The sequence below is a fragment of the Labeo rohita genome, chromosome 21 (genome assembly GCF_022985175.1).
Source record: "Labeo rohita strain BAU-BD-2019 chromosome 21, IGBB_LRoh.1.0, whole genome shotgun sequence".
NCBI lineage: Eukaryota > Metazoa > Chordata > Actinopteri > Cypriniformes > Cyprinidae > Labeo > Labeo rohita.
Window position 1 is genome coordinate 2,339,863 of NC_066889.1, and position 21,370 is coordinate 2,361,232.

The 21,370-nt window shown below is 34.2% G+C and overlaps 1 protein-coding gene across 2 annotated transcripts in view; it reads right to left on the reverse strand.

Annotated features, from left to right (window-relative positions):
• stk26 (serine/threonine protein kinase 26) overlaps positions 1-21,370 on the reverse strand; it is a 29,139-nt gene that overhangs the window by 3,197 nt on the left and 4,572 nt on the right. Inside the window, exons 2-10 of one of the 2 annotated variants that reach the window (XM_051093080.1) lie at positions 18,448-18,678; positions 11,747-11,803; positions 11,550-11,658; positions 7,476-7,633; positions 6,016-6,201; positions 4,926-5,071; positions 2,872-2,965; positions 2,708-2,770; positions 2,407-2,540 (exon numbers count right to left, since the gene is read on the reverse strand). In XM_051093080.1, coding sequence (XP_050949037.1) covers positions 2,407-2,540; positions 2,708-2,770; positions 2,872-2,965; positions 4,926-5,071; positions 6,016-6,201; positions 7,476-7,633; positions 11,550-11,658; positions 11,747-11,803; positions 18,448-18,678 — 1,178 coding nt within the window. Of the gene's footprint in view, positions 1-2,386; positions 2,541-2,707; positions 2,771-2,871; positions 2,966-4,925; positions 5,072-6,015; positions 6,202-7,475; positions 7,634-11,549; positions 11,659-11,746; positions 11,804-18,447; positions 18,679-21,370 lie in introns of both variants that reach the window. The other variant, XM_051093079.1, reaches the window with a different exon arrangement.

A 21,370-nucleotide genomic window follows, 5' to 3' on the forward strand; every position in this document is an offset into this window, starting at 1 on the left:
CCAAGAAAAATTATCAAGCATACAGCACTGACTTAAACTGCCCTGAATGAGTCTGAGCTGTGTAATAATTTAATTTAAAGCACAGCCACCACAAATTCAGACTTTTTTTTTGTACTTATATTTTTGGGCTCTTTATGCCTTTTATTGTGATAGGACAGTAGAGAGATGACAGGAAAGAGCTGGGAGGAGAGAGGGGGAGCGGGATCGGCAAAGGACCTCGAGACGGGAATCGAACTCGGGTCACCGTGAGCGCAGTTGCGCTATATGTCGTAAAAAGATCTTAACATAAATAACATCATAACAAGAAATAGTTTAATAGCTATGATACTGGGTCTGAAATCAAATGTTTGCATAGTTATGACAGAAAACATAATTAAATGTTTACGTAATTAAATTACGTAATTCCGTTACATGTAACTAGTTACTCCCCAACACTGTTCATAACCATACTGAAAATAAGTAAATATTGTTAGCTGATGCTAACTGTCTAGCTAACAAGCTGGTGCTAAGTTGAGGTAATTTTTAGATATAAAGTCTAAATATTTTTATTCAACCACCTGGTTACCTCTGAGGGAAAAAGAAAGGATGTGATGTTCAGAACATGGTAACAGTAATTATCAAGGTGGGAAGTGATGCCCATTTGCTGGCATTTGGCCAGGGGTGTTTTTACATCACTGACAAAGTTTGAGAGGTAAAAAAAAATCATTATGAAAATATAATTATATTTTCCTTAAAATATTCTTGCTAACTTCAGGCCTTATTCTCATGTCATATATAACTGTGGCATTATCCAAAACAATAAGCTTTAAAACAATTTTTTTCTTACTGGTGAAAGTTAGATAGTCAAATGTGATTTCTAATGTGATTATTACATCACTCTCGTCAACATAGTCCATATCAACAAAAAATTGTGTTTTACTTCATATAGTGGTTATTTTGGGAAATCCCAGGTGTTTTGAGCAGTAGGATTATAAAAAATATGTGATAAGATAAAATTGAAGTAGCAAAATAAATCTATCAGTATTTTTTTACTTAAGTACATTAAAAAAAAAAAAAACTTGGGTACTTTTGTACCTTCACTCGAGTAAAATTGAAAAATGAGCACTTTTACTGTTACTGGAGTAATATTTTATTATACGTATCTGTACTTTCACTCAAGTGCTTGATTTGTGTACTTCGTTCACCACTGCTAAAAAACTGATAAACCACACAGATATCTGATGATCAATTCATCAGCACTGCTCATTGGTCAACAGTGTTGCTGGTAGAAAACAAAACAAAAAAAACGATTTGCCGTGATGCCGATTTGCATCAAAATCAATTGATTTTCTAAAGGATTACTTTTTTAAAACTTTGCTGTACAAAAAGTAATTGACACATTAGAGCGTTATTACATACAGTAAGGCACGAAAAAGGACTGACGGACACAGAGCCGAAGCGCGAGCATCCAAACCTCAACTCTGTTCTCTTATAGCGCTTAAATGGTTAAAATACACACACAACTGCATCAAAATGCACATCATGTGGAATATTCACAAAAAGTCTGTTATTTTGGTTTGGTGCAAATCGGACGTGTAACAGTACATTAGATCTGAGCATTTGTTCTTAAAGGGACAGCAGCCTAAAAAAAAATGTTGCTGTTAATGTTAATAAAACCTTTGTATTTTCAATGTGAATCAATTTTACACATACAATGAAGACTATACAATGTTTTATTTTTACATACGCTGCCCTCCAAAAGTTTGGAAACACCCCTGGCAAAGTGTGGTTTTGGACGATATCAGCATAAATCCTTATCATTTTTTGGTGCAAATACATTAAAGTAACTTGACATTATCATTGAAGACCAGCAATAATAATAGTTTGATTACATAATAATGGCAATATATACATGTCAAAGTCAGACATGCCCCTTTGCCAGCTGTGATGCCTGGTTACTGGTTTAAACTTGGCCCAGGTTTTTAAAAGATGTTTGGGTCAGCACACCTTTATAGCTTCAACAATTGATTGCCAATTAAGTTTAGAATACAATGAATTTAGGCCCAGATTATGCAGAGCTGTAATAGCTGCTAATGCTGGATATTCGAATTGAAAATGTACATTTTTCTATGTATAAACTGTTTATGTAATAAAATACGTTTTCGTAGTTTGTGTTGTCTCTTATCAGTGCAAAATTATCACAAATTAAAAAGAATTCATGCCAATATTGTCCAAAGCCCCACATTTCTAGGGTGTTTCCAAACTTTTGGAGGGCAGTGTATATCAGTTGACCTCTACTTTTAATGTTAACTTCTAGAAAATTGTATGGAAAATTATACAAATTCCAGGTTGTAAATTGTATTCAGACAGTCTTAAATTAAACTGTTGTCCATTATCAAAAACATACATGTATCGTGTGTGTCTGACCTCTGCACCCTCTCCAGGATGTGGGTGATCATCCTGTCTGTGACACCAGGACAAATGTCCTCTGCCACATGCAGGCTCTTCTCCAGCTGCTCCAGAACTCCTCTCGTCATGTCATCTCTGTGCTGCAATTTCAGCTACAACAAAAAGGTCACATCAACTCACATTTTGTTATACAGTCAGCAAACCCCACTTTTTGTTTTCATGTCTACATAACTAAACTGACTTAACTCTGAACGGCATTTTAATTTCTGTTCAGCTCTATTCCCCAAACAGAACCATATGAGAAGACGAGCTCCCCTACCTCTGAAAAAACCGGAGCCATGACGGTGGTTAAACTGGCAGACTTCTTCTGCAGTTCTTCATCCTGAAAGGAAGAGAGAAGAGATCAAAAACACACACAAACGTTCTCGAAAATCTGTTTCAGAATTTCAACAGTGAATATCCAAATCATCATCCTGATCTCACCATTCCATTGGGCTGCTTCTTTTCCGGCTTCTTCTTGCGGACAGTGGTGAAAGACCACTCAGGAGACGACTCGCTTTCCTTACCACTGGGCTCCCTGCATACAGAAACATTAGACCATGAAGATTTTTATGGTCGCTGTGTATGTGTTGTTTGATCAATTTAAATTGGGCCTCAATTTAATCTGGGCCTCTTCGGTCACCAAAAAAAAAAAAAAAACATTAACATTTTTCACTTCATAGGAATGAAATAACACTTGATGACTTATCGCATTAGCTATGTGAGCCCACAAAGGACAAAAAAAAAATAAATAAAAAAATAAAAACAAAACAATCGAAGAGTCGAAAAAAAACCAAAACAAAACAAAAAAACACTTGGTACCTTCATGGTCAAAAATGAACGACATAGGAAATGAATGGGAAATACAAAATTGAAATGTTAAAAAATAGCTCATAATTTTATACATATTGCATAGTATAATGAAATATTCCCAAAATTCAATAATAATAATACAAAAAATATTATTGAACAAAAAAAAAAAAAAAAAAAAAAAAAAACAAAAAAAAAAAAACAAAAAAAAAACACAGTAACATTTTAAGATGTCGCTCACTTTTGACTGTGAAGGTACCACGTGTAACCTGCAAATGAAAAGGGCCAGAGGGTTGACCTTTTTTTTTTTTTTTTTAGTATAAAACCCTTAAAAAGCTATTGCACAACACAGGTATTTAGCCCTCATGTATGTGTTTTTTTTGTTTGTTTGTTGGTTTTTGTTTGTGCGCAATAAATCTGTCAAATTACAATGAGCTTGAGCTGAATGTTTATATTGTTTAATATTTCACTTTCTTGTCAAAACTAAAAGTGGATGTCGTAATGTGTAAAAAACTATTCTGATTTTACAACTTTATGTACTTTAATTGAAATCAAAATGCATTTTTGTTAACTCCACAAAACCAGTCATAACGGTCAATTTTTTGAAATCGAGATTTATACATCATCTTAAAGCTGAACAAAAAAAGCTTTTCATTAATGGTTAGGGTAGGAAATTTTACCTGAGATGCAACTATTTGAAAATCTGGAATCTGAGGGTGAAATTTTTTTTTATTTTATTTTACTATTGAGAAAATCACCTTTAAAATTGTCCAAATGAAGTTCTTACCAATCCATATTACTAATCAAAAAGTAAGTTTTGATATATTTATGGTAGCAAATTTGCAAAAAATCTTCATGGAACATGATCTTTACTTAATATCCTAATGATTTTTGGCATAAAAGACAAAAAAAATAAAAAAAAAATCAATCATTTTGACACATACAAAGTATTGTTGGCTATTGCTACAAATATACCTGTGCTACTTAAGACTGGTTTTGTGGTCCAGGGTCACACTTGTTCTCTGCAATAAACAACATAACATAGAGCTGCTTTGCTTAACTTTATTCATTGCACCCTCTTGTGGACTGTTGTTTTAAAAACTGCCGATCAGTCATTTTTTTTTCCCCTCTAACTGAAAGCCTCTGAATACTGAAGTTGAATATTGGAAAAATTTAAGTGGGGCAATTAAGTTTCTTAGATATGTGGAGGTGTTTATGGAAAATTGCAGAGGGGAACATTTTCAGCCAAGAACAGACTTTAATTTCAGTCTGACATATGGGCTGCTTTGACTTGGAAACTTGACAGCTCTTGGTCACCGTATGCTTTCACTGTATGAAAAGAGCTGCATTAACATTCTTCAATGTCTGCCTTTTATATTCCACAGTAAAACTGATGTGAATTTGCCCTTAAAATGTTCAAGCAGGTTGATGTTTAAAGACAGAATTCCTGTTCAAACACTTCTTAAATGTCATGGAAAGTCAAGGTGTGTGCAAAATAGGTTCTTATTCTGCTTTGTAATATTTTTTGTTTACATTTTTTATTTGATTTATATTAGAAACCTTTCAGCAAAGCCAACACTTGTGCAATGTAAAGGTTTCTTCTGAAATGTATAGTGATTTGTCAACTCAAGCTTCTGTTAGCGCTAATTAATTTAGGGAGATTGTAAATGCATTTGCCGCATGCTTACGAGTCAGAGTCAGAACTCGATTCTCCATCGCTGTGACCCTCGGCTTTCCAGCGCTTCAGTCGGTCAATGAGCTCGGTGAGGTAGGATGTCTTCTTGGCATGTTTAAGGATGAATTTGTGCTTCAGGAGTTCCTTTGCTGTTGGCCTCTGAGAAAAGGAAATAATATGACATTTTACTACCTTTATCAATTTACAAACACCAGCGTAAGTTAGTGTTGCACAGTATAGCAGTGCACCAGTAGTTTAATGGAACCCACGCCTCAAAAAAAAAAAAAAAAAAAAAAAAAAACACCTTTTCAAATCAGCACAGTACTGAATACTCTTACATGTGAAAGCCACTTGTGGAATGACATGTCCACCCTGGCATGTATTATATCTTAATGCACCATTAATGCATATTATAATACACACTTTCCACCTTCATTTGACTTCCATGGCCATTTTACCTACATAAAGGCATTCTATCTTTCCCTATTCAAAGTATGCATCATATTTCACGTCAAATTCTTACATTTAATCAAAAAGACCAATTATCGGTTTATAAACAATCGGGATGCGCGCACATCATGATTGCAGAAAACCCGGGAGAGAAAGCTTTACGCCTAGAGAATTACACGGAAACGGTACAATTTAAAAAGGTTATAGCTTATATTGATTAGATGTCATTTTGAAAATGTTCTCCAATATTACAAGATCTTGTCACCCAGCGATAAGCACTGTTATTCAACGAAATTGACATTAGACGGTGGGATAGTCTTACAGATCCGAAATAGGGATGACGTTTTTTTGTGGATGGAGACTCGTGGCAGAAAATTACAGTTTTCAAGTGGCAGTCTAAGGAGCCATGGAATAAAAGAAAAATAAAAGGTACGGTTGATTTTTTATATTTCAAAATTCTGACTTTATTCTCGCAATTCCGAGATTATATTTCACAATTTCAATAAAGAAAAACAACTTGTCATTCTCTCTTTTACCCTCGGCTCTTCTGGCTTTTTTCCCTCAGAATTGATAAAATTTGCATTTGCGAGAAAAAAAGTCAGAATTGTGAGATAAAAGAAAAGTGTTGTAAGTGGTGCTTTAACTGTACTTACAAATGCAGGATCTTTGTTGAGACAGGAGTCCACAAACTCTTTGAAAGTCTTGGAGAAGTCTCCGTTGAGGGTGGGTGGTGTGTTCTTCGGGATGTGGAAGAGCACTCTCATGGGGTGCATGTCGGAGTTCGGCGGCTCGCCCTTGGCCAGCTCAATGGCAGTGATCCCGAGAGACCAAATATCAGCCTGAGAGCAAAACAAACAACAACCAAGTTGAACACATATTGAACTTGCCATGATAGAATTATTTTTAGAATGAACCAAAAAAAAAGAGCCAGATATTTGTTTATTTTTGAGATGCACCAAAATATCAGTAACCAAAAACTTAATCTGAAATAGTTTTGGAGGGAAAAAAAAACATTGACTGAAATAGTTGTTTGAAAGGATAGTTCAGCCAAAAATAAAAATCCTGGCATTTACGCACCTTCAAGTTGTTTTAAACCTATGAGTTTTTCATCTGTAGAACACACAGTGAGATATTTTGAAGAAGTTGTAAGCAAACAGCTGTTGGTCCCCATTGACTTCCACAGTATATAAAAAAACAGGAAGTCAATGGAGATCAGAAACGGTTTGGTAACAAACATTCTCCAAAATATGTGATAAGGGTCAATTTAAAAAAAAAAAAATTAAAAAAATTGAGATTTATTCATCACCTGAAACCTGAATAAATGAGCTTTCCACTAATATATGGTTTGTTAGGAGATAACCAAGATATTTGACCAAGATACTGCTATTTTAAAATCATGATCTTTACTTAATATCCTAATGATTTTTGGCATAAAAGAAAAAAACAATAATTTTGACCCATACAATGTATTTTTGGCTATTGCTACAAACATACCCGTGCTACTTAAGACTGGTTTTGTGATCCAGGGTCACATATCTTCTTTCATGTTCAACAGAACAAAAAAACTCATACATGTTTGGAACATCTTGAAGGTGAGGAAATTATGAAAATGTTCATTTTTGAGTGAAATATCCTTTTAATGTTTTTTTCTCAGATGGCGAGTTTTGACTGTCAGGGTTAATTTTTTTTTTTTGACACAAATATTACAAACTCCTAATAATGAACTTTCTACTGTATATGCATAGAAATATTAGTTTCCACTCTCTATATATCTTAATAAAAATATATTTACATCTTTAAATTATTTAATGATTTGTGGTGATGACTAAATGAATAAATAATTGTGGTGGGCTAAAAACATCATGAAACCCATTAGAATTATTTAAATCAATAAACTAAGGGGCGCACTAACCAAATCGGCCTCCAATGGTCTTTATGGTCTATATGTAACAGTTTAGCCTTTAATAACTGCAGCTTGTTAATTAGCAGTTTGCATTTCAACAAAGAGTTGAGCTTTTGATCTCATTATGAGTCTGCTCTACAAAGAAAACAACAGCGTGATCTGTAAATGTTTTTTTAAGGTGCTTGTTAAAGACTGTGTGAGTGGTCTTACCTTTGAGTCATAAGCAGACTGTTGGATGACCTCCGGCGCCATCCAGAAAGGTGTACCTACAAACGTCTCCCTTTTGATCTGCGTGTCTGTCAGCTGTCCTGCCACACCAAAGTCTGCCAGCTTCACCTCACCAGACTCAGACAACAACACGTTGGCAGCTGTAAGCATGTAAAAATTAAGCGACAACGGAGACCAACAGACATAATAGCTTTTACCAAATCTTTTCATAATAGGAACAGGAAAAACATTTTAGAGTGGGAAGTTATGCAGTCAATGGGACTATTTCAACAATTTGTTTTTGGGCTCCTTTTGACTGCGATCATCTGCAGTACATAAACACATGCCTTTTACATTTTCTGTTTGTAAAATTCTTTTTTTTTTTTTTTTTTTAAACACATTTGCACAGCCATGGCTCTCTAATCAAATCTTTTTTTTAGTAAGATTGTTTTATTATTTAACTGTTATTATTTTAAAATTATTGACAAATATAGGGCTGCATGTTTTGGGCATAAAATTCTATTGTGATTATTTTTGTTATATATTGCATTTGAACTGCAATGTGACATATTTCAAAGAGCTCTCTCTACATTACAAAGAAAGCTATGCTGAGTTGAAAACACTAACATGTAAGCTGGATTTGACATACAGCTCAACTGGAAAAGTAATACAGCCAATCTTGTTCATTTTCACACGGCCATTTGCGCAAATAAATCTGCGAGAAAATCATGCAAACCATGAATTGACATTCTCTTGATTTGTGCTTGTATGAATAATTTTGTCGAAATGTAAAAAAAAAAAAAAATAAATAAATAAAAATCTAGAAAATATTATTACAATTCAAAATAACAGTTTTCTATTTTAATATACTTTACAACAGAATTTATTACTGTGATGCAGAGCTGAATTTTCATCAGCCATAACTCCATTCTTCATTGTTACACAATCCTTCAGAAATCACTGTAATATGCTAATTTACTGTCAATGTTGAAAACATTAAAGTAGAAATCTATTGTAACAACACAGACAACTGTTCAAAAGTTTTCTTTTTTGAAAGAAGTGAATACTTTTAGTCAGTAAAGAAATGTTAAATTGATAAAAAAAAAGTGACATTAAAAGACTTCTATTTTGAATTAATTCTGTTCTTTTTACCTTTTTATTTATCAAAGAATGCTGTAAAAAGTATCACATGTTCCAAAAAATATTAAGCAGCACAACCGTTCCCAAAATTGATAATAAATCAGCATGTGACACTGAAGACTGGAGTAAAGATGCTGAAAATTCAGCTTTGCGTCACAGAAATAAAGTTTAAAATTTTAAAGTATATTAAAAAAGAAAAGCATTATTTTAAATTGTAATAATATTTCACAATATTGCAGTTTTTTTTTTATTTTTGATCAAATAAATGCAGCCCTGATGAGCAGAAGAGACTTGGGGGGAGACAAAAAAAAAAAAAAAACCTACTGATCCCAAACTTTAGAACGGCAGTGTATGTGTCTTATATTCTTCACTTTCAAATATTCAAACCCTCAAATCAAGGTTTAAAGACGTCAAATCCTTTGTCAATTTGTTTATTTTAGTGGAATATTGGTGAAATGCTGTAAACTGTGATGCTACAGATTTTCCATTTCGAAATTCCATTTTTCCAGACTTAAATTTCCAAACCTCTCTGTAGATTTTCATATCATATTTAATGTAAATGGCTCAAAAAAGCATTATTTTCAGCTTTATATTTGGTATATAGTACAGTCATCTGTAAATATTTTTATTTTCAAGGAATTTTTCATTGATTTTCTCAAAGTGACAACACAGTAGGGATGGGCGATATCTTACTGTTTGCGATATACCGTAAAAATATGCGATATACTGTAAAAATATGTAACAATTTTCCCCACGATAAGAATTAGTCTTCCCGTTGTCTAGTCTAGTCGAGTTGTTGACATATTTCTGTGTGCGACAGTGCAGAGTGACATGCTGAAGGCGGATGTGGAACTAGTATATCGCTAAATGAGGAGCTCCAACCTAGAACCGGTTTGGTCAAAACTGCAGTACGACAAAATCGGTCTGAGCCTTGAATGATGTTTAACTGTACTAGTAGCAAGTGTGCGATGAGTTTTGCATGCGTTTGAGCACGTTTACAAACCTGTTGTCCAACAGAGATATAATTTACTGACATACTTTTTTCTCCAAATTAACTTCATAACATAGTGTTTGAAATAACCTTTTGTGATCGGCCGTGGTTTTATATCACATAAAAAGGCTAAAATCACACTATTTTATAGTATTATAAAGGCAATGTCAATTAGCATTGCATTATAAATATACTTTATTCTTAGAAAAATACCCAAGATTGCTTGAAGAATACAAACAAACAATGTATTGTAGCAGTCGTATGTTTTGTCTTCATGTTTCCTCAGTTAATATTTCTCTATCTGAGTTTTATTCAGCTAAAGTGATAACTGGATTAGAGATTCCTAAAGCGTCCTCAATACTACTACTTCTGCAATAACGCTTATGTGGAGTTTCTGCGAAAGGGCGCCCTCCGGCTTCTGAATCAGAAAGAGCTTTATTGCAAAGTGTTTCACACACAAGGAAATTCGTCTTAATGTTAGGAGCTTCCAGTACAGAAAGTACAAACAATTGAATTCGCATTCCAGTGAATTAAACAGTCATTACATTACGTGTGTACTCAGTAACTGCTCACAACACCCTAATTTGGGTAAAAATAGGAAAGATAATACTTTTTTTTTCTAATGAAACAGTATCTCCCTGAATTATGGTCATTAATATCGTTATCGCAGTAAATACCAGAAATTATCGTGATACATTTTTAAGCCCATATCGCCCATCCCTAATACAGAGGCCCTAAAATAAAATAAATAAATAAATAAATAAATGAATACAAACTACAGACTTTTACATGCACACAAGAAACTTGTTTCTACCCTTGAGAAACTATGCACATGGGAATTGTTTGCATGCTTACACATTATAATTTCTAGTTTTACATAAGCTATTTCCTTTGTGCATTACTGCCATCTTACTATAAAGAAAACAAGAGCATGGACGCACATGAATACTCAAAATTGTACTCAAAATTTGGCTTTTCTTATGGTAGTACCTCTAACATCAAGGCCTCAATGTCCAATTTAACACATCCTCTGTGGTAACAGAGAAACCATGACGCAAAATGGGCTTAAAATGGCATAAAATTTGCAAACTTCAAGAGTCTACAAAAAGACATGATAGTGTAAAAAAAGTGTTCAAAACTTGGCTTTCGTTAGGGCAGTACATCATATTCCAAGTCCTCAGGTCTCCTTAACACATAACACAAGAAACCACTGCACAAAATAGGCTGATGGCATAACAGGTGGTTCAGTGTGCATTGTGCACATAAAAGTCTGTATATTTTTTTTTATTTTTCCAAAGGTCCTTGAGGCTATGTAAAACTAAAATGCTAATAACCTGCATTTTGCATAATGAAAAAGTGCACCTTGAATTCATTCAGTCATATATGACAATCACTAAAGAATCACTAAACAGCTGCCATGAAAACTCACTTCTTCTACGATTAATTTATTTTCATTAAATTCTTAATTTTCTATTATAAAAGTCTGGACACACAAATATTTTTCCATACTCTAATTTCTTTTTTTCCATACTTTTCCAGACCTGGAAAATAATTAAATCTAATTCCAGACTTTTACAAACCAAGTGGGAACCCTCTAAACTTGACACAAATGAGACTGCAGTGAATTTTCGGGAAACACAGTTTTAAAGTCAAAAGGAATAAATTATCACTTTTAAAAAATAATTTTACTCCTGAAAATATTTTTTTCCTCATTAAAAATGACATGGTTACGTTTGAGCTCCACCCCTTTAATATTAAGAACACAAAACTACTGAAGACACAACACCAATCAGTGCAGCTATTTGCAGACCAACCAGCCGGAATCTACCTCACCCTGCACAGTTCAAACAAGTGGAAAAACAAACGGCAGTGGAAAAACAAAGAAGTCACACCCACTGATCCAAGCAGACACAAATATTCCTCACATGGAGACTCCGCGTACACACCTTTTATGTCCCTGTGGATTTTCTTCTCAGAGTGCAGGTAGTCCAAACCCTTCAAAATCTCCTTCAGCATGGTGGCTATCTGGTATTCGTCAAAGGGTCCGGCTCTCAGCTGCACACACACACAAACAGGGTGTAGGGCACATGATCACTCGCATTCTGTAGCTGTGGAGGCTCACAGATAAAGTCAAAGGACTTACCAGGTCCAGAGCCGAACCTCCTCCCAGATATTCCATTATGATCCATAGTTTACTACCCTGAAGGAAAAACAAGACATTTAGATATGAACTCAGGGGTAGGAAAGCACTGATGTCAGTTGTGATCAATTGTGCAATAAGTCTGATTCACTGAGTGAGTCTCATTCAAATCGCTAACTCACAAGCGAGTTTCGTAAATCTCTTTTTGTCTGACTTGTTTGTTGTTGATACAGGAAAACACTGGCAAGCACAATAATCTGATGAATAATCACATTTTTATGAGATATGTAACTACAATGGGATTAAGACATGTGTCAGAAGGGAATGTGAGAGCAATGGCAAAACAAATCAACCTCTTACCAGTTAACACGGAGTTTGTGATTTTGCTTCTCTTTATTTCTTATCCTTCTGATTTCAAACTGTGGACCAGAATTTTTTTTTTAAATAATCTGTTTATATCTGAAAGCTCTCTCATTCACAATGTATAAAAAACAAAAGCCTATATTTATGAGACCACTTGCCAATATATAGTATTTTCTTTCCAAAATACTTATTAGTAGCAGCCTTGCTTAAATATTAGAAACACAAATATTTTAAAACAAAGGCATGAAGTCTTCAAATAAAAATATTTGATAAACATTTAAAGTGTCCTCCCAAAATGAAAATTCTTTCAAACTTTCACCCTCATATAATTCTAAACTTGTATTGCTTTCTTTCTTCTGTGAGACACAAAAGAAAATATTTGAAGAACGTATCCATTGTTTTTGTTCATATTATGAAAGTATTGTGAAAAGAACTGTGACTCCAAAAAAAAAAAAAAAACAAAAAACCCTACATCAAACACAGCAAAGCCTGAAACAACATATTAATGGAATGACATTAATGTGAGCAACGATGAAAATGTTCACAGTTCCACAGTAAAAATTCCAGATGGTTAGTATCATCGTTTCATGTTTTAATTATGATTAAAATTGTGTTTGACAGTGATTTGGAAAGCTCACAATAAATAGTCAAATGCAAAATATAGTGCAGCAGCAATGTTTCACATACACCACATTATATTAAAAACACTGTCATAACAGAATGTAATAGAATACTATGTTTTTGTTGTGTATGCATCTGATCGAGGTCTGGTCGAGTTAATTAAGCACTACAAAAACAGGCAATGCCCAACGTTGTTGACTATGATTGGACTTGAAACAATCCATGTTCCTTTTTCAAAAACAAATTACGTCACTAATAATCCAGTAGTGTTATTCTTCTGTGATATTGGCAAACAGTATGTTTCAAATGAGTTACTCATCATGACACGACAGAAGTTACACATTCTGACTAGCAGATAATTTAGGTCAAGTTCACTTGTGCATTCACGTCATTTTGTGTAGCTAGAAAATGTTTCTGTTGTGCATGCATCTGATTGATCTAATAGAGGATGCAGGTTAATAGCGTGCTTTAGTTTACCAGTATACATTCACTTGCACGGTCAAACGGCAATGCTAACAAACAGGATATAGACTGGAACTTTTAAAAGAACCACAGTCCTTGTAGATCCTTATTCTTCAAAAACACAGATGATGCATGATTAATTATGTAGCAGTGTTATTTTTCTCATATTTTCATCAACAGTATGTTTTAATTTTTTCCATTATCGTCATGACACTCTGTTTTACCTGTTTTACTGACCCATCGAGTCCTTGAAAGGATAAAAATGCCCATCCCTATATGATTTATTGTTCTTAAATGCACTTTGCTTTGCTAAGGTTGTGTTCATTTAAACCTGCACTACGTAGGATTTACCTCTCATGGTCACATGGTGCCATCTTAAATGTTAACAGTTCAATTTTTAAGTAAAATAGTAAAATGCTGGTGTTGTTAAAACATTGTTTATTACATCGGCCAAAAACAACAACAAAGTGCCAGCACTTAAACGTGTACGCAATTTTCCTCGCATATAATGGGATTTTTTTTTAAAAATGCCAAGTTCAAATTTTACAATACTGAAGCTTAGTAACATAGACAGTATTAATGACACATACCAGTGGGTACGTTAACTCATATTTTTCTAGTGTCTTGTTCTGTTGTAGTGGTAGTATCACATGGATGGGACTATTCATATGGAAATTATATGCATATAAGTTAATGCATGGTGAAACTAGGCATTGCAAACGCCGTATGTGGTTATTTTAGGAAGGAAACAGGATGCAAGCTTGTGCATATATGCACAATTTTTGACCGATTAGGATTAATAAAGTGAATTCTGTGCAGGTTGCAATGCACATGCGGTTTTATAAATCTAAAATCTGCTGTATGCACACTTTTAGTATGAAATACACAAGGCCCCTTTTCTTTTTTTTAACCTTATACCCAACTGTGATGCAGACTTGTCAACATTTGTTGGGAACAAACACTGACCATCGATGCACACAGACACACAAAGGGGCCAGACAAAATCTACGAGCGCACGTTCTGTCTGGCAGCCACCCAGAAATACAGGTATTGTAACATAGCACAAAGGGTTTGGCCATGAGTCACCAATGACATCAAATCTTAACAAACAGCTACCGAACTCTGCATTAAAATATATCCTCAGCCATCTTTTGTATGCAATTTTCATGCAAAGGCAATCATGCGTACTCCACATGTGCTAGTGTTACACACAATGCACAGCACTACGGTGCTATGATAATATTGTGAAAACCTAGGGCTGGACAGAAAACCAGTGCTTATCTAGAACAATACCAGAACCGTGCGAAATTCTTAAACTGTAATTCTGAAATTGGTTCTGGTGCGACATCTGGGCCAAGCGCGGATGTGTATTCTTTAATGGTGATATGGACTAGCATCTGTGAATATTAAAGTGCAAAAAGCCTGCTATTTGAATCAAGTCTGAATGTTCTTTTTGTCTCTTTGTGAATGCTGGTTGTACTGCACATACTGAAAGTTTTAAGTTTAATTTTTGATTAAAAATATTAAGGAAAATGATACACAATACTTAATGTTTTTGTTTTTAGTCCTTACTGTCAAATGATTTTAATAGAAAAGTAATATTAACCAAGTCAATATACAGCATTATATCATTTTTGTTAAATTAATGATTTGTTTCTGAAGGAACATCAACACCTAACCCTATTTAACCCTTGAGTAAATTCCTATCTGATGATAAGGATGTGCAATGCAGGGCAAGGGCTGTTCTGTGCTGAATTCCGTTCTTGATTCAGTTTTAATGGTTTAATTAAATTGTAATAATTACAGGGATCACAAAATTAGAAAACTGGCTAGGAGTCAAATGCTAATCAAAAAACCTTTTCAAAATACAAAAAAATCAAGGAAGGAATTTCATTTCAACATTTACAGGGTATCTTCGGGATTTTTAAACATCACTCTAAGGCTTTTTATGACCCTTTCAAAGACCTGAACAAATAAAATGAACGCATGAGTGGGGTTGGGCAATGTCTATGGTAACATATTAAACCGTAAAATCACATGGTTTACAGTTCAGATATAGGTTTTCACAAAAACAATAAATCTTATAACACATTCACTTCACATTCTTCTTTTACGTTCACAACTCCACGTTTGCTCCGTAAAATGGGTCGATTTCACTGGTCTGAACAGCATTTCTATTATTTATCAACTTGCTGTAATAGAGCTTTACTATATAAATGGATGCAAAAACTGTGTCATATTTCTTAATGGGTTATTAAACTGTATTATTATTATTATTGCCACATTATATTTCTGGCTGTGTCTAATTTCAGAGGTTGCATCCTCCGGAGGTCACATTTAAAGGCTGCATGTGTCATCGGGGGCAGTCTCATTTAAGTAAACCAGTAAACTGCAGACTACAAAAAGAAACTACCGTATTTCACACCTCACAATGAATAACAGTTAATTTATTATGGTTACTTTTCTTAAATAAGATATCCTTGATGACGTATGTAGCCTACAAATGCGACCTCCACAGGACGCAGCCTCGAAAATGAGATGCAGCTAATATAAGGCTGTATCTGTATACATTTTTGCAAGAGTGCAGAACTCTGTAAGCTTGTGCTGAACTGAACTGAACTGATTATGAAGGGAGCTGTATATGACTCATTCACAATCTGAATAAAAGTTGTTTTGTTTTTGTTTTTTTTTATGCTGCACACTACACATATAGTTTCAGGAGTGACATCTGTATTTAAATGTTGGATCTAATGAATGAAATGAATCTAAAACTGCAATGACTAACAAAGTGACCACCATAGCAACAGATGAGACTTAAAAGTAGTATGTAATGCATTTTTTGTTCTTAATTTTATTATCTTCCATTTTACTAATTTCTTCATTTTTTGCAGTCATTTTTTTTTCTACTTAAAAAAATAGTGTAAAAGCTACATGCTTTTTTTTTTTTTAATGTATTATTTGCTTATCATTCATAATTGTTACATTTAATTACCAGTTCTAAATACAGAGAACTGAGAAGCTTGAGAAAGCCACACCAGAAAGTTTGAAAAAGTTTAAAATAGTTTTAAAATGTTAAAGTTTGAATGTTTTGAAGGCAATACAGTCTCAGATAGATTGTCTCAGATAGTTACTAGCCTGTTTTTAACATTTTAACAAGTTGCTAACATGTTTGTAGCATGATTAACAAGTTGTTAGCATGTTGCTAGCATGTTTTTAACCTGATTAGCAAGATGCTAGCATGATTAACAGGTGCTAACATGCTTCTAGCATGATTTTAGTATGATTAGCAAGTTTCTATCATGATTAGTAAGTTGCTAGCATTTTTCTAACATGATTAACAAGTTGTTAGCATGCTGCTAGCATGTTTCTAGCATGATTAGCAGGTGCTAACATGTTTCTAGCATGATTATAGTATGATTAGCAAGTAGCTAGCATGATACCGATTCCACAATTTAATTTTCTCAAGGTTTTTTTAACAAAATGAGATAAAAAAAAAAGCAAGTGTCTTTTCATTATTTCTCAGACAAAAATGAGTAAAAACAAATAAATTCTACAAATAAAAAGTGCTCTATTTAAAATGAGAAGCAACCACTACACTTTAATCATGATCCAAACAAAGAAGCTGCATAAATGTAGCATGAGCAGTTTTTTATTTAAATTAGACTGTATAATTTCAAAACAGAATAGTCTGACTACAGCTTTGCAAAATTATACTAATTATACTAAATTACACGCAAATTCGCTCTCTGACAGCAGGTGGCGCTTATGGATCAGCAGCGATACAGTGTTTCCTTGGATACCGCTGTAAACAAAGCAGTGCTGTGCTTATAAACACTATATTAAAATGCATTATACAGAGACAAGATGAAAAGAAAATACCACCTAAACTTTTCTGAAGACAGTCAGTTCTCCTCAAAGACACATTCATATAAACTCCCAGCCCCAACTGTATCACGACTGATTTAATATCTCAACCGACTTGAATTGTCACATAGCCTACTTTTATTGATTTTCAGTCAGTTCAGGGTGCATTGTTGCATCTGTAGTACCCACTACTGAAACTGTGGTATTGTGACAACACTACTAGTATGTGCTACAGCCAGTGTTAATTTCATTGACGAAGACTATGACGAAAAATATTCGTCAACGAACATTTTTTACAGACGAAAACTAAATAAAAACTAAATAAAAAGTCAGATATGATGACGAAGACGATGACGAAATTTAACTGACACTTTAGTCAACGAATAAAAACGAGAGGAAAATGTTGGGGCGGGACGAATGGAGAAGAGATCCAATAAGAACTACCCTTTTGTGGGGAAATCCAATCAGAGCGAATCTTTTGAGGACAGGTTGATCTTGGCAAAGCCATTTTCAAAAGCCACGGTTTTCAAGTTATGAGGACGTTTGTTATACATTATATTTAGTTATACATTATACTTGGTTGCACAGTCTTGGTTACAAAGCTTTGGTTAATTTAAGTTGACTTTTCTCGTTAGCAACACGCTATAACGTTTTGTGCACGCGGTCCGAGGGCAGCGGTATGTCTCATGAACAGACAGACAGACAGACAGAAATGTCAGAGCTCGGTCTAGGACGAAAACGAAGAACTGACATCTGGTCAAACTTCACATATGACAACAAGGACAACAAGAGCGTCTCCCAGTTATTTTATTTTTGAGAATTGCACTTTATATTTCTTTATGCTTTTGATTTTGCAAAGACTGTAGAAGACTGTAGGTTCATTGGTTATCTATTTCAATAATGCTGTACTTTATCTTGAAAGAATGTCATATGCGTTTCATATAATTCAGGGACAATGCATATCTTTTTCAGGGAGCATGTATATTGTTCAGGGAGAGCAGGTCTTATGGTTATTTTTGTGAAAAAGACTCATGTTTTTGACATTTAATAAAATAAATGTTTTTTATTACAACAATTAGATATGTGCCTGTATTCTCTATATGCTTCCATATATTGTAATATACTTACAATTACGTGAATTATGGAGAAAAATCTGCTAATATTTGGTCTACTAAAACTAGACTAAGACTAAAAGACTTAAGACTAAACTAAGACTAAAACTCTTATGATATTTAGTCAACTAAACTAGACTAAGACTAAAAGATTTCAGATGACTAAAATAGGACTAAAACTAAATGGTGTATTATTCCAAAGACTAAGACTAAATCAGAATTTGCTGTCAAAATTAACACTGGCTACAGCTAATGTGTAAAACAGCAAACATCAATCCATACCTTCAGGTAAGAGCCATAGTATCTGGTGACATGCGGACTATCACACTGGCTGAGTACGGTGATCTCCTGTTGGATGTCTTCGATTTCATCTTCTGCTTCCTCAAGATCGATGGTCTTGATGGCCACTACGTTCTGAGAGCGGCGGTCGATACCTTTGAACACCTCACCGAACGAGCCCTTCCCGATGCGTTCAAGTTTAGTGAACAACTCCTCAGGGTCTGTTCGGGTGTTCTAGAACACAAAAGTTACACAGAGTTGGTTAGAATAGATAGTTGACTAGTTAACAAAATATCTTATGAATCTGCTGTAATCACGTACTTGGAATGCAAGTTTATAGTGTAAAATTTAAAAATCTTTCACTCAACATTCTGTAGTTAGAAAAGCTTTAATCTTTCTATAAACCATGTTTTTCAGTGCATCAAAAACACATGCTATTGCTTGATTATATTCCACCAGCTGTATAAAAGGCTCAATGGAACAATGGAAATCAAAGACAAGCAGTTCATAAGTGTTTATAACAGAAAGAATGCCAATGCCACATCAGGTTAATCAATAATATTCCAAGAAACCTTTGGGAAGGGAGCTCTACGAATCAATACATGCAGCTGTTTAACTGGTATCAGTTACCTATTTGCAAATACAGTTCATTGCATGAGGAAGTGAACCCAACTTATCCACTCAGTACTGATTCACATATATGGCACGTAGCTGCGTTTTACAGTTAGTCTCTTAAAACATTTAAAAGTTTGTTGCGCTTAGTTTATTTATTACCTTTCTCTGATGCGTCACGATTCTTGCATCAATGATTGTGAAAATTCCAGAATTGTTTTTCCACATATGTGCAAGGGCACTTTACACAATAGAGCGCCATATTCTGCCTGTTGCCAATTACACACACAAGGTTGAATAAGTATATAAACTTGTTGTTTTATGGTTGAAGCAAAATACAATGGCAAACACAGGCTTCACTGCACAGGATTTGCGCTGTGAGAAACATGCACTGTGCAGTTTCGATCACTAGTATTTCAGTTTTTCTCGTCCAAACGCTCTACAAAGGCATCATTTTTTCCCTTTGGAATGTAATATAAATTTGATACATGAAACTATTGTTAGGTGGCTGTTTTCAAACCCCTTCTCCCCAAATAATAAATTCCACCATCAAAATTTGTACAAACTGGTGACTTGTGCACTTCTTGTACAGTAAAATCCACATGTACAATATACAGAACAGGGAGCAAATTTCAGGCTGTGTAAATATGCTTGCCATCAAATCATTGTGAAAAACATGGAAATTACTGGTAATACCAATCAGTCTGAAAAAGTCCTTTACTGCATGAAGATCAGATCATTTAGCTCACTTACTAAAATGGAATAATTTCACCGATGTCCGTATCTGAGATAATTTATTGAACCGAAGGTTCGTGAAACTTGAATCAGTGTAATTACTGGATTAACCATGCTTTATTGATGAACAATGATATATAGCTGCCAATAATTCAGTATGCCAGGGAAGGCAGAAACTGGGCTTGAAAATGTCAAACTCACATCACTAAAAAACAGCTTCGTTTTTTTGCATACAAAAAAACAATGGCAAACATATAGATTAAAAATAGACAAAACTGTATTTTTAAAGACGCATTTCGTTGTTTGGTGCCAATTTAAAGTTTTACATACTGAAAGGAATACATTGTGTTTTTGTGAAGAGTCATCTGAATGCTGTGCGCTCTCATGAGATGGAAACCGTTCTCTTAATGGTTCTCTTTTTTGTCTCATTTTGGCTGTTAATGCAAACATGACAAGTTGTCAAATTTAAATACTGTGCCATTATTTCATTTCATAAATCTATTTTACAATAAGCACTACAAAATAATTGCACGTAGAGCCTTAAGGACAGACATGTTCTCACTGACAGATATAAAATATTTAATAACAGTGCCATTTAAGCATAAAATCATACATTCTTTGTTAATATGCTTTTATTCTGTTGGTGATTCTGTTCATATTTTTACAACTTTTATTTTTTTACTATTTTTCACTTGATAGCACTCATGGAGCAAATACTCACTGTTTCCGGTTTTGTGCTTCAGCTGAATTGAAATGTAATTATAATAGTGTGGTTGTATTGGTATGGATATCACACTGTGTTCTATATTGAGTGCTGTGTGTGAAAATGTGTTTGTGCGTGTGAAAGTTGGTGTAAAAAAAAAAATCTGACACCGCAAAGAAATGATAATGCATCAGAATTACTGTTGTTGCTAATTGCTGATCTGACTTTTTGACACTGTCCTTCAACTTTTTTTTTTTTTAATTGACACACAAGGGCTAATTGTGGTGCCATGTATTTTGCTATGCTGAAATGACATGACCCATGCTGTCTCACAAAAAAAAAAATATTGAAGGGAATCCTCATGCTCACTGGTTGCTGCCTTTGTAGATATTCTAGTGGCATTTGTAAATGCAAGGAGTGAAAATCAGTTATTGGACACCGTTATTATTATGCTTTACGAGTGAACAAAAGAAAAAAAATGCTCTGTAGCAATTAGACAAAGAAAAAAAAAAAAAGTAAAAAACAAGCACAAATATTTGATGGAGAAAACCATGAGAATGGACACCCAAATTGCTTCTTTCCTTTCCAACAGGTAAGAATTAATTATTGTATTTGCCTGAATTTGCTCTGAGCCACTGCTCATCTCTAAGTGAACACAGCGTTGTTTCGTTTATGAATGAATATGCATTTTTAATAGAATCTATGATTCAATTACCCATTCATAAAGACTGCATCCCAATGTGCCTACTTATACTATGCCTTTAAAGTATGTACTCTTTTGGTGAAGAAAAGCACACATTTTTGAGTGTGTAGTAGGAGAGCTGGCATGCTTTGGGACATACTATCATGTCACACAAATGCATCTTTAACGGACGC